Source organism: Chinchilla lanigera, unplaced genomic scaffold, assembly GCF_000276665.1.
Source record: "Chinchilla lanigera isolate Chin_1 unplaced genomic scaffold, ChiLan1.0 scaffold00105, whole genome shotgun sequence".
Lineage (NCBI taxonomy): Eukaryota > Metazoa > Chordata > Mammalia > Rodentia > Chinchillidae > Chinchilla > Chinchilla lanigera.
In genome coordinates, this window is record NW_004955506.1 from 2,059,921 (window position 1) to 2,073,145 (window position 13,225).

The 13,225-nt window shown below is 47.0% G+C and overlaps 1 protein-coding gene across 3 annotated transcripts in view; it reads right to left on the bottom strand.

The window, feature by feature from the left end:
* Rptor (regulatory associated protein of MTOR, complex 1) overlaps positions 1-13,225 on the bottom strand; it is a 392,354-nt gene that overhangs the window by 50,499 nt on the left and 328,630 nt on the right. For 2 of the 3 annotated variants that reach the window (XM_005407317.2, XM_013506089.1), the window contains 3 exons: positions 10,396-10,513; positions 9,337-9,477; positions 8,613-8,771 (listed from right to left, as the gene is read on the bottom strand). In XM_005407317.2, the coding sequence (XP_005407374.1) occupies positions 8,613-8,771; positions 9,337-9,477; positions 10,396-10,513 (418 nt within the window). The remainder of the gene's footprint in view (positions 1-8,612; positions 8,772-9,336; positions 9,478-10,395; positions 10,514-13,225) is intronic. The other variant, XM_005407318.2, reaches the window with a different exon arrangement.

The following is a 13,225-nucleotide window of genomic DNA, read 5'->3' on the forward strand; positions in this document are numbered from 1 at the left end:
TATGTAATACAATAAGCATTGTTAATTCCCTACCACTCTGTTTGTAACTCTGTAATGTCTGTACTGATCCTTTGCTATTTTGTAAAACGTTGTCGATCTGTTAGTATTTTCCTCCTTTTATTTCTAAAAAAAAAAAAAAAAAAAAAAGAAGGGTGTTTCTCTCTGGGGTGGCAGCTTGTGGCTATAATGATGGTCCTGCAAGTGGGCAACATGTGCTCACTGGTGAGTATGCTCAGTAGTGCCAAGGCCTTTCTGTGTGTCACACTCACACAGCCCCACTCTCACCCAGAAGAGGTAGGTGGTGCATGTATCGGGAGACCAAGGCCCACAGTAAATCTGGAGTTGGGTGGGATGAATGCCACACAGTCCTTTGCCAGCATGGAGGAGGCCCTGCAGCAGTGTGACAACCTTGGTGGAAACTGTGGCCATTCACCTGCTGCTCTCTATATGGCTTAACTCCAAAACAGAACAGAAAGCCCTCAACCCAAATTCCATACCTCCAAATAGCTGTCTAGATTTACGACCAAAGTCTAAGTAAATTGTTTGGTAAAATCAGAGCAGAATCTCTGTGGGAAAATGTCCTCAAATCTAATTTATTTCCTGCCCTGGCAGACGCCTGTTCGTAGGAACTGTGCTGTATGTTATGGGGACCAGCAGGCAGGAGGAAGCGGCTTCGAATATACTCTTGAGACAGGCTCCTGATTTATAAGCAACAGGAAGGAAGGAGAAAGTGTCCTGCATTCCTGTAAGTAGTCTCACTCAGCAAGAAAGAGAGAACCAGCCCCTCAGTGGAGCTGGTGCTCCCTCTCCACCACGACACAGGAAGCTCTCAGATGCCCTCCCTAGCTCATCACCACCCCTGCTCAGCGAGCATCCTTTCCCCTCATTATTTGTGGGCTCACAGGTAAATCTGGCCCAGTGACTCATCGGAAGCAGCTTCCCCAGAAGCTCAGTTGCGGTGTGACACTTGAGCGTGAGAGGACTGTGATGAGGCAGTAAATCTCAGTTTGACTCAGATGCTGGCCCCTCGTCACAGGATGGGGTGGGGAGGGGGAGGAGGAGATGGGGAGGAAGGGGAATGATGTGGGAGCAAGTCCAGGAGGCCCCTTCTCATTAGGGTCCCTATCCATCTAATAACCCTATGAGCAGAAGCAAAGCAGAAGGGCTCCTGAATGGGGTGGGAGCCTCAGGAATGAATTCGGGGCAGAAAGACCCCAGGGCACCCCCATTCTCTCCTTGGGAGCTGTGTGAACCAAGGCATCAGGCATCAGGTGGGGTTGACAGGTACAGACCCCTCATGGGGAAGTGCTCTGGAACCAGGAGCTCAACAGGGCACCAGTGGAAAGGCTGGGCCCTGTGTAGGGCAGAGAGGAAGGGGAATGCATGTTGGCCATTATGGTTTATTTTTTAAATTTTTATTTTTACTACTGTGTTGACTTTCTTGCAGATCTTGACTTTGATGTAACACTGTAGTGTTTTTAAAATTTTAAAAATTTAGTAGTGAATTTTAAAAATTTAATTTTTTGCCAGTCTCTTTAACTATAATCCATACTTACCAGTAAAAAGCATAAAACTATGATAAAGGAGGCTGGGGATATGGCTCAGTGGTACAGCGCCTGCCTGGCAAGGTCCTGAGTTTGATTCCTGGTACCAAAAACAAAACAAAACAAAACAAAACAAAACAAAACAAAACAAAACAAAACAAAACAAAACAAAACAAAACAAAACACACACACACACACACACACACACACACACACACTCAAAACTACGATAAAGAATTGCTACCTTCTTCTCTCAGTTTGACCACAACAGTAATTTTCTCAGGATGCCTATGATATGGACTATTCTGCTCCTAAGTCTGCTGTCTCCAAGTCAGAATGCAGCCACCTCCACACAGAGATCAGAATCCAGTGGGATGGAGGCAGAGACACCTGAGTCCTGCCCCTACAGGGAGGGAGAAGCTGGGTAGAACCTGTGTCCACTACTTGCCACACTCCTGTAAGTGCCAAAAGTCTGTATCATGTCTAGACTAGAAGTAATAAAAGATTAAGATGAATGGGTCTAGAACTTATTTTCAGAGCAAAGGCCACAACTTTCTGAGAAGCACGTGCTGTAGGACATTCCTCAGAGCTCTGTGCACAGGCCCAAACCATGATTCCTGCTGGCAGAGCAGCTGGGAAGAAGAAGCCTGGCTGGTAGGAAGGCTGCGGACTCCATCCTCTATGTGGATGGCTGACAGCCTTCTGTCCTCTTCAGAAGACAGTTCCTGGATTTCTGCTTTTGTTCCTTCCTATGACATCTTTCTGTCTCTGGTGCCCTAGAGTGACTCCTGGGTGGCCAAGGGCTGTACCCACAACTCAGAACCCTTTAGATGATCATGCCGACCCACTCCTCTGCCCCTCCTTCTTCCTGTACAAGCTGGAACTGTGACCTCATTTGTTCCCAGGAGGGATAGGGCATGTCCTGGTATAGGTAGCTAGTGCATCTGAACAATCTTTTCAGCAGCGTTCTTCAGTTTCCCTAAATGATACACTCAGTGATGGTCTTTAATCAGGGTCTTTGGTTCTAAAAACACAGTTAATCAATCTCATGGCATTGGAAACAATGCCATTCATTTTCTTTTTTTTGTCTCTTTTTGAGACAGAGTCTTGCTATATAGTTCAAACTGACCTTGAACTCACTTTGTAGCCCAGGCTGATCTTGAACTCACAACGATCCTCCTGCCTCAGCCTCCCTCCCGAGTGCTGGGATTACAGATGTGCACCACCATGCCCAGCTCCAAGCACTATTTTCTTACTACTATTTTTGTCTGTTTCTTTTTGAGACCAGGTCTCACCATATAGCTCAGGCTGGCCTTGAACTCACTATGTAGTCCAAGTTGATCTCAAACTCATAGCAATCCTCCTGCCTCAGTCTCCTGAGTTCTGGGGTTACAAGCATGCACCACAACATCCAGCTGTTGCAAACTTTTTGAGCAAAAAGAATCAAATCCATGGGACCTCCAATCAGAAGTTGTGCAGCTCCTTGGCCACCACCTTGCTTAGCTTTCTTCTTGTTGGTCAAGCATTGGGCTTTCTATGAACAAAGGCAGAAACTGATCCCCTCTACCCTGAGATGCAGATGGATGTCTCACCAGACACACTGCTGTGGGCTATGGGCCTGTGCGAAGGCTCAGAAGGCCTCTCTTCTAGAGCTTCCTGAGACGCTGGCAATAAGAAGAGGGAGGGAGGCAGCTGGAGAGCCATTCTGTTAAGGTAGTCACAGAGGTCTGGGAGCCTGTAGGGTGGGGTCAGCCTGCCCTGTAGGCCTCAGACTGGAGGCTTTTAGTTCTCTTCTCTCAGAAGTTGCTCTGCCTGGTAGATTCTGAGTAAAGGAGAAGGCTTATATTTGAACGTGGCTCTCATCCCAGCTCCCAGGCTTAAGCAATGAGAGTGTAGTGAAGAGAAGTATGACTCCCAGTGACTCTTCCCCTTGGCAAGTGGGGGTGATGGCAGTGTCCTGAGGGCTAGGGCCCACAGGGAGAGGGTGAGGCTAGATCTGGCTGCTGTTGTCCCTTCCGTTAACATCAGCTCTACCTTAGATTTGTTGCTATGGTGACACGTTTTCAACATGGTATAAAATGTCACTGCTTTACAGAGTTGTGAAACCCTTGGTCCTGGCCTCTGAGCTATACCCCAGCCAGTCAGCACTTTGGGATGAGCCTCCTGCAACCAGACAGCACATTCACAGATCACCATATCCCTTCTCTTCAAGTCCTCAAACAGAAATTCAGTCCCATCTTGCTTTCTCAGTTTGGGGTGGCTAGGCTCTGGTTGAGACACAGAGTGACAAGTGGAAAGATAATAGCACATGGTGACACATCCCCCTGGGTCTGGCATTCTGACTAGGAGCGGGGCCCTTACAGAGGAGGATACAGGGACTAGGGACACAGTAATTACCTGGCCATGGAGTCAGGAGAGGGCAGCGTAGCTGGGCCCCAGAAGTCTGAACACAGGCTGCCGATCAGCCTCTGTCTACCCCAAGCTTCTCCATTGGCACAGTAGGGATCAGGAATGCGGGATGGGACAAGCTTGAGGGGTGGGAAAGGTATAGAGACTTGCTATATGTGTCAGCAAGAAATGTTCTTCCAGGAGTTTGGCAATAAAAATGGCAAGGGTGTCATTGCATCAAGTGGGACATGAGACTCCTGCTGGAATGAGTACTGCCTGCAAAATTACCTTGCTCTGAGCTGTACAGAGCCAGGTACAGGGCTAAGGGCACAGTAGAGGTGGTGTCCAGGCATATGCAGGTACTGATGGCCAGCCTGGGGTTGCTGTGGAGCTGCCCTGCTGAGGACTGGGGCCGCCAAGGGAAACAGTGTTTCGACTGGGGAGGCAAGTGCAGGGCTGGTGTGGAACACTTCCCTGTGGTCTGCAGATAGGCAGGTGGGCTGCAGAAAGCAAGACTGTGGGGTGGGGAGGGGTCTGGGAACAACAGGAATTGATTAGGGGATCCACATGGTTGTCAGGCCATGACTAAGAGACAAGAAGAGTGGAGAGATCAAAGAAGATCTCAGAATGTGAGGTGGTGTGGTGACACAGGCTCCAGTTCAGATATAATATCCCAGTATGGGCCAGGCCCTGCTGCATGCAGGTGACTGGACAACTTCAGCAGGTCAGGTCAGCAGGGAAAGCAGAGCAGCAGAGGGAGCTTAGGATTGGCTTCTAGAAGGAAGCTGGTTTCACGGGACCAGGTGTAAATATGTGGAAGTCATAGGTTGCCATGGTTTTGAAAACCTCTTTTGCAAAGTATTCAGGGAAAGGGACTGAAGAGACTGCTGTTCTTTGGGGGAAATGTAAGAAGAAATTGGCTTTAAACAGGCAAGTGCTACCAGTAATGGGATTCTGTAAGTTATGAATTTTAAACACTGAGGTAAGCACTGTGGTCTCCAGGGGGATGTGAGCATCACCTCACTGAATAGGAATGAGGCTGACTTCGAGGAGTCTTACCTTTCCTTCCTCAGCACCACTCATTTTTGAAACTTTCCACCTCAAGTTTTCTAAGATTTGAATGATATACAGATATAATTAAATTTTCCTGGCACAAACAAAAGCTCCAGAATTGAACTATGCAAGAAGGGAGGTATCTGATGCATATCTTGGCCCCCCAGAGAAGGACAGACAGGAAGAGACAGGCAGAGGAGGGAAATCCAGAGACATAGCACCTGCTATATATAGCCCTGTGCTATGGCCTTCAGAGGTAACAGGCTTCCTAAACCATTACACTGCCAAGGCCAAGATGGAGGACAGATACCAGCTTTACTCATCACAGCAATAGCTAAGTTCCCAGCAGGAATCAGGAGTTGGAATGGCCCACCCTGCTTCCAAGTGCCTTCCTATCGGCCCTCAGGCCCGGGAAGCATCCAGAGCCTTGGTGTGTGCTGGACATGTCTCACATGGCCTCTCCAGGTAAACCAGTTGGGAACACCAGGGCCTTGGCCTTTTGCAGCCCCCACAAGCACCAGTGATGGTGGTTATTCAACATGAATGGCTGTATGTGCAGGTGTGTGTGGTAAGCAGAGAACACATAAGAGAGGGCATCCTGGCAGCTCCAGATCTCACTACCACCTAGACAGCACTTGGGGAAGGAGCAGACAGGGCCCTGCAAGATAAGACAGACTTACTGGATACCCCAACCTTCCTTTTAGGGATCACATGCAGATGGGCATTGGGGTTGCTCCTCCTCCAGCTCACGCCACCAGTGTGTTAGAGATCTCATGCTAATTTGTGATGCAAGGGGGAGCTTAAACTCTAAGGTACAGACATTGAAATAGAAATAGGAAAATAACCTAGAGTGAGAGCTGTGTCTATCAAAGTGTGAGGGACGCAGACAAGTGGTCCTGAGGGGATTCACAGACCACACATGCATTGAGAAGGAAAGTGACTCAAAAGAAAGAGCTATTTGTACTTTTAACTTCAGAGCTTAAAAAGAACAGGAGAGCCTGCTGCTAGTCACAGGTGCAAGTCTCTCGGTCCTTCTTTTCAATCCTGGCCTTCCTTCCAGCCATCATACCTCAGTGAAAGGAGTCACTGGTGAGGAGGTAATATGCTATTTTTGACAACCCTTAGGCTGTAACTACTTATTAGATCCTTCTTGCATATCTCTGTCTTCCTGAGAAACCACTTTGAAGATACCACCACATATTACAGCAGCCATTGATATTTTCCTACTAATCTATCCATAACTGTGTAAAGTTTGTAATGTTCCTATCCTATTTCATAAATGGATGTATGTTTATTATTATGTGTTTCCTACAACAACCATTGAGAATAGTTAATTATTTTTCAATAGGTCACTCATGTATAGCTCTATTTATTTTCTTTAGAAGCCTCTTTGAAGATACCAAAGTATAGCACAACAACTCTTGATAATCTCCTACCTCTTTTGTCTCTAACTCACTATTATTTGTCTATTTGTTTTCCTGAGAAACTATTTTGTAGATAATAATATGTAAAACAATAACCATTGATAATTTCCTACAATTTTGTCTGTAATTTGCTAAGTCCCCCCTATTATTATGTTATCCTTCTTTTATTCTTTAAAATAAAAATTAAAAAAAAAAAAAAGAACAGGAGAGTAATCCTAAGAAAATAGAAAGAAATAAAGACAAACACATAGTAGAACATAAAATAAAGATACAGTAATGAAGACAATCAAAGCACAAGTTAGAACCTGAAGATCCTAAAGAAAATGAAGAAATGCTTTACAAGATTAATCAAGAAAAAGAAGAAAAGCAAATAAACAGTCACAGAAGTAAAAAGGGGGTGCACCAGAGATAAGAGAGGCTAGAGGAGGTGAGAGCAGTCTGGGCACTTCATGGAGACAAGTGATCAGCACCCAGTGAAACAGCTTCCTGCAGCTAACCCGAGAAGACAGATAAGGCACACAATCCCATCATTAAATAAATAAATGAAGGAGGGAATTAAAACTGAACACAGAGAATCCCACAAAGCCTCATCAGTTTTAGGGGCAAATTCTACTCAGATACCCAAAGAGCAACAACCTTGGTCTCATATAAATTGTTCCAGAAAATAGAAAATGAGGGCATACTCCTTTATGAGGCTAGTATTAATTCCAGCACAGTCCCTTACACATGTACTGAGTACCTATGTATGTGTTAGCTCAGATGTGGGCAGGGCTAGGAGACAGAACTGGACCAAATAAATGGTAAATAAAGGAAAAATCTGGTAGTAGAGTCCTTAGGAGAAAACACAGCTGGAAGATGGCTACAGAATCAGAAAGCAAGTTTGCAGTGTGGTGGGGCTGGGAGGCTTCTGTGGAGAGGCCAAGTGAACAGGATTCTAGGGGATCAAGGAGCAGTCAGGAACTGCTTGGGATAGAAGGTCCCTTGCAGGAGCCAAGGCCTAGATGGAGGCAGAAGATGGTCCAGGGCTTAGGAGCCCAGCAGGGTAGCAGGTAGAGAAAGAGGGAGAGAATGATGGGCAGGGCAGAGTTATTGGGAGCCAAATCCTAAGTTTGCTTATAAGACAAGGAGAGAAAAACAGAAAATCAGAACTAGCTTTAGTGCCCCCCCAACAGGTGAGCAAATAATTAAATTGTGGCAAAAAGTGAAGGTGTGTGAACAAAACTGAGATGACCCCCAGGGGTAAATACAAACACCAAAGTGGAATAAAGACACAGGTCAAGGTCTTATGTCATAGGGTAGCATTAAGGCAAAGTTAGAGGCCTCCATGGGCTACCTAGTGCCTGCCAGGGATCCAGGGATTGAAGGACAGAAGGGAGTGGGATGGAGAAGGGGCTGGGGCTGCAGCACTCTTATTTTCCATGTTGGGAACATAACACACAGGTTTGTTGTTTTAGTCTCTGTCATTTTTATATGTCCAAAATGTTTCTTAATTTAAGAAATTTCAGTGAAGCCTAAAAACCACTCTGGGAGTTACAGTAGGGGGAGAGGAGGCCGACCAGTTAGGTCCTAAATGTGTTGTAGCAATCTGAAGATGAACACAGCCACACAATGAGGAAACAGAGTGAATTCTCATTCCTCTGTCTGGTGCCAGCAACCTGGGGGTCAGAACCCAGGAGCCTGCTGCTGATGGTAGGACAAGAGAAAATACTCCCTTCTGAGCAGTGCAGGTCAGATGTTGGACTGGTGGGGGTGTTGTGTGTGTGTGTGGTGCCAAGGGCCTTCAAAAGTGAGTAACTTCCTCTGCCTCTTCAGCAGGCCCTCAATCTCTCAAGCTGACTCTACAGGGCCTCCTAGGCACTGCAGGGCATGGTCCCTGGCCTCCATTCACTTGATGCCAACAGCACCTGATTTTGCTCCCATGTGACAACCAGCATGAGTCCTGGGGACAAAAATACCCTCAGCCAGAGCCACCATTCCACACTGCTGGGGGTTTGGGACACATGAGGACACTCATATATCCAAAGGTAGATGGGACATTCTGGCAGCCCTCCTGCAGGACATGTGGCCTGGTTTACATACCCTTACACTGGCCTGCAAGCCAGTCCCATAGCAAGACATGGCTTCTTGTTTCTGCATGTTCTAGTTAAAATATTCTTTCCTGTCCAAATGAAATAGATTAGGCCATTTACATGACCTGACTCACCTATGAGGGAGTTGAGTGCGGAGTAGGAGCTCACACGGCGCATCTTGTCAATGGTCTCGAAGGACAGGATGTACTCTTCATTCTCTGGGCTGCCCAGGGTGCTGCTAGCACTGCTGCTAGTACTGAGGTTTCCAGGGGAGAAGGCCACTGCACCACCTGCTATCGGAAACAATAGGGACAGTATCTGTGTGGTGTCCAGGGTCCTCTCTCCCATCATACAGTTAAGGGTCCAACTGGCGGAAATGTGTGTCTCTTTCCGAAAAGTAATGCTCACCACACATACAAGCATATACTGACTGTGTGTGGACTCAGATACACACATGCACATGTATGCATACAGATGCACAAACAAGCAAAGAAACACGTGCTTGTGCACACAGACATACACACTAATTAATACAGACACATGAGTGCATGTGTGTGCACAAATGCATGCCCCACCCTGATCTCTGCAACTGTCCCCCCAAGTGGAGCTGAGGGGGGCCAGCTGTGCTTAGGCTTCTCTCTGCAAGTCTAGAGGTGCCCCTGGCCATCCTGGGTGCAGAACTACACCTTTGCTACACCTACGTCTAGGAGAAAGACTCCAGACCCAAGAACAGCTGGCCAATCATCAGTTTATAGTAGGGAAGGGGACAGAGGCAGAGTGGCCCTTGCTTTGATAAACGCTTCTTAAAGTAACACCCCAAAACCTTCCAACCCAAGAACCCAGTTTCCAGGGTCTTACATTCTTCTGTCAAACTCAGATTTTGCAGAGACTTATTCAGGCTCCTCGCTGTGGTGACAGCTCGGATGTTTCCATAGGAGCTCACAGAACGAAGTTTGGGGGTGCATGGACTGTCTCGCACTGGGGTCAAGCTGCCCCCCTCTAGAAAAGAGGAAGAAGGAAAAGAATTAGTGAAAGACTTCACAGTGGGAGGATGCTGTCTCCCCTGAGGCTGCAGCAGGGGCCACAGGGGCAAGCACAGAGAGGAAGAGAAGAAGGGCATCTCAGTGAAAACCTGACATGAGCCTGAGATCCCTGTGGCAGAGGACTGACAGTATACAGTTCTATCATTAAGTTACAAAACATGATGCAGGGCAGTATGCCAACTGTGCCTCTCCAAGTCCACATGAGGTGCTCAGTGGTGCAGGCCATGGACTGCTGCCCTGGCAGCAACAGTACAGTAATGCCTGGTTCCACTGGGTCAAGACACCAGCCCGAACCCCAGCTGCTGGTACTACCCCACCTCTATCTCACTGGTGCTTTCTTCCACCAAGTTCATTCTTCACCTCCCCCACCCACTGCCTAAAAGCAGGAATGCCTGGTTATCAATCATGAGCCATCTTTACTGTGATCTGGAGGGAGGGACAGTGCACAGGTGATGAAATGTAAATGTAAAAGATGACTGGATCTTTCTGTGAAAAGGACAAATGTGAGCAGAGGAGCTTCCTAACATGAGTCACTGAAACATGAAAGCAACAACACTGATTCAACTGCTCATCACAGGAAGATGGCTAATGTTCTTTTCTGCAAATGCCTATTGAAGAAGGTTTACTATCTTTCAAGATTTCCACAAATTTTATTTCTAAAATGGGTAAAGAGGAAAGAAACGAGTGAGAGGGTCAGTGTGGCCTCTTTTCCTGTCCTTTGTATGCTGTTAAATGCTCAGGACAATGGGAATACTGGGGATCACTCAAAGCAAAGTGTCAGAAACCTAAGCTCAGACTTGGCCTGACTATTCTGGACTGCTGACATTTCTGGCAAAGCCTGGGGAGGGTCCATGGCTCCCAAAAGCTGAGGTACCTGTGGCTGCTGGAGAAGGCAAGGGGTAGTTCTTTTCCTCTTCCATGAATTGCAGGGCCACTGTGCAGAAATTGCTCTCATACTGAACCACCAGATGACTCAGTGCCACTACTAGCTCCTGCCAAGAAAGAGAAGGGACAGTTACAGGGGCTAGAAATGGGCTGGACTGGAGACCTACAAGTTAAGGCCCAGTGCTTGCATTGCAAGTAGGAAGAGGAGGTTGGAGCAAGACTCTGACCCTGGCATCACAAACCAGCATGGATGCAGCGTTGGAGCAAGCAGTACTGTGAAGTTTGCTGGCCAGTGGCTTCAGAAGGGCCTTCATGGAACATCCTGCACACCTGCCAGAACCTGCTTATGGACCGCTAAGGAGGAATAACCCAACCTGAGAATTTCTGAGGCCATGGTATAGATTCCACACCTTCAGAGTGGGTGAGGTATGAGATTTCATGGCTTCTTGTTTACAATTAGTCCTGCAAACCTGGGCTGAAAAACACATCTCTCAAATTGACCCAACAGTCCAATGAGCCAGACCAAAGCAGGACACATCTGAGAAGCTGAAGCAGGCTCTTTTCATTAAGTGCGAAATATTCATAGCTATATTAGGTTTCAGTTTTTTAAGAAGGAATGAAAAAAAATCCTAGAACAAAAACATGACTTTTAGGCCCAAATGGTTCAGTCCAAGAAAACAGGCACAGTTTATCTCTTTTAAGAAGTTTACAATGTGAGCTCTTGGACATCTGAAAGATCTTTAGGGAAACAAAATTGGAATGTAGTTTATAAAAGTGAATACTAACTAACAAATTTATCTGCAGGTTCCCTTCTTTAAAGAAAGGTATTTAGTAGAAAGTCAATATCTAGGAGAACAACCCCTTGCTTGCTACGTGACCCTAACTCTGACTCCCAAGGCTGGGGAGACCTCTGTTAAAGCCCTGAGGTCTCCTGGAGAGCCAGACAAAATGGGCTCTAGACAGGTACCCTTGGGTCCTTTTGTGGGCACCTCTCTTCTCCTTGGCGTTCTCACTTACCTCAATCTCATGTACCCCCCCCTTGGGTTCCCCCTGTCCATTTTTGATGGCTCCATAACTTACCCCCACCCTATCTCTCCTCTAGTTCCAGGCTGGCCTTCCCACCTGCTGGCTCTGAGGCTCCATCTGAGCCCCACATTCACCCTGTCCTGTAATCTGCTGGTGCCTGCACTTTCTATTCAGATACACTGGCAACCTCCTGATTATCCAGGGAACCACAAATCTTATCACATAGGTTAGAGCTTGGCACTGTACCCTCGACCCCCATTGTGGCTAAGGCTGACTGCCAAGTCTCCACAGCCACTGCCAACACCCCATAGCTAATGCTTGTCTCCAATTGCCCAAGTCAGTGCCACAGACTCCCCAGGCAACCCACAGGTCCCACCCCACTGAAAAAGGTAAGACGCTGCTCAGTGGAGGCCTGAATAAGTGAACAGCCACAGAATTCTTCCTGGGAAGGCGAGACTGCAGACTGCACCTCGGTCAGGAAAGCTCTGATCCCCCTCACTTGGATGTAAAACGAGAAAACCTAGTGTTGGCCCCAAAAGAAATTAGTGCATGCTGAGGTTTTGGCCCTTGGCTGATAGAAGGCCATGGAAGGAGAGCCCATTGTTCAAGGGAAAGTCCAGAGGCTGCATCTCAGACAGCTTCGGGAACTCTGGTGACCTGCTGCCACCCCACACACGAGCTTGGGAGCCAAGGGGAGCCACAGATAACCTCAAGGGTCTTGGGTGCTCCTCCCTGCCCCCATTGCACACCCTCAGGGGAGCTAAGCTGAAACTCACACAGCTTCAGGGGCCTCAGTGACTGCGCACTTACCCCCAACCCCCGGTGTGGGAACCGGGTGGGGTAGTGGCAGTATATGGAGACTCGATGACCCACCCACTATTACACCCCAGTGGAAACAGGGCTGAAACCCAGACAGCTTTGGGAACCCCTGAGTGGGAGCCAAGCTGGGCCACAGACAGCTGTGGGAGCATTGGGGATCACACCTCACTCACACACACACACCATCAAGGGATTCACACTGAGCACTGGGGACCTTTGGGTCCTTGCCCCTCTACTATGACATCATCCTGGGAGTGAAGCTGAGCTCCAGGGAACCTAGGCATCTCTGAAAATGACAAAACGAAGGAGCAAAATGCAATCTCAGACCTCTACCCGACCCAGAACAAGTCCAGGAGATATCAAAACAGACAAGCTTGGTAGTTATACACCTGAAATTTCTGAAATGATAGCAGCTGAAATAAAGAAACAACTCTATCTGGCTGTAGAAGACATCACATCAGAAATAATCTCTGAAGTGAAAAAAGAAATGACAACAATAATGAAAGAATTGCTTAGCACATCTAAAGAAGACACAGACAAAAAAGTAGAGGAGCATAGTAAATTGCTGGAAACCTTGAATGAACAGTATAGGAAAGAACTGGAATACATGAAACAGATTCAAACCAATATCCAGGAAATTAAAAATTCCATCAAAAGCTGGCGAAACCACTTGAACGAAGCTGAAGATAAGACTTTTAGACCTTGAAGACAGCATTGCTGTGAATGACCACGAAAGGAAAGAAATCTTAAAAATAACGAAACCAAGAAATAGTAATCCAACCACTGCAAGATGAAGCAAAGAAAAACAATGTAAGATTAATAGACATCAATGAAACAGCAGGTGTCAGCTCAAATGACATAAAAAGACAATTTGCAGAAGTAATAGCAGAAAATTTCCCAAGCATGGCAAAAGAACTGGACATTCAGGTAAGTGAGGCATATAGAACTCCAACTAGCCATAACCAAAATAAATC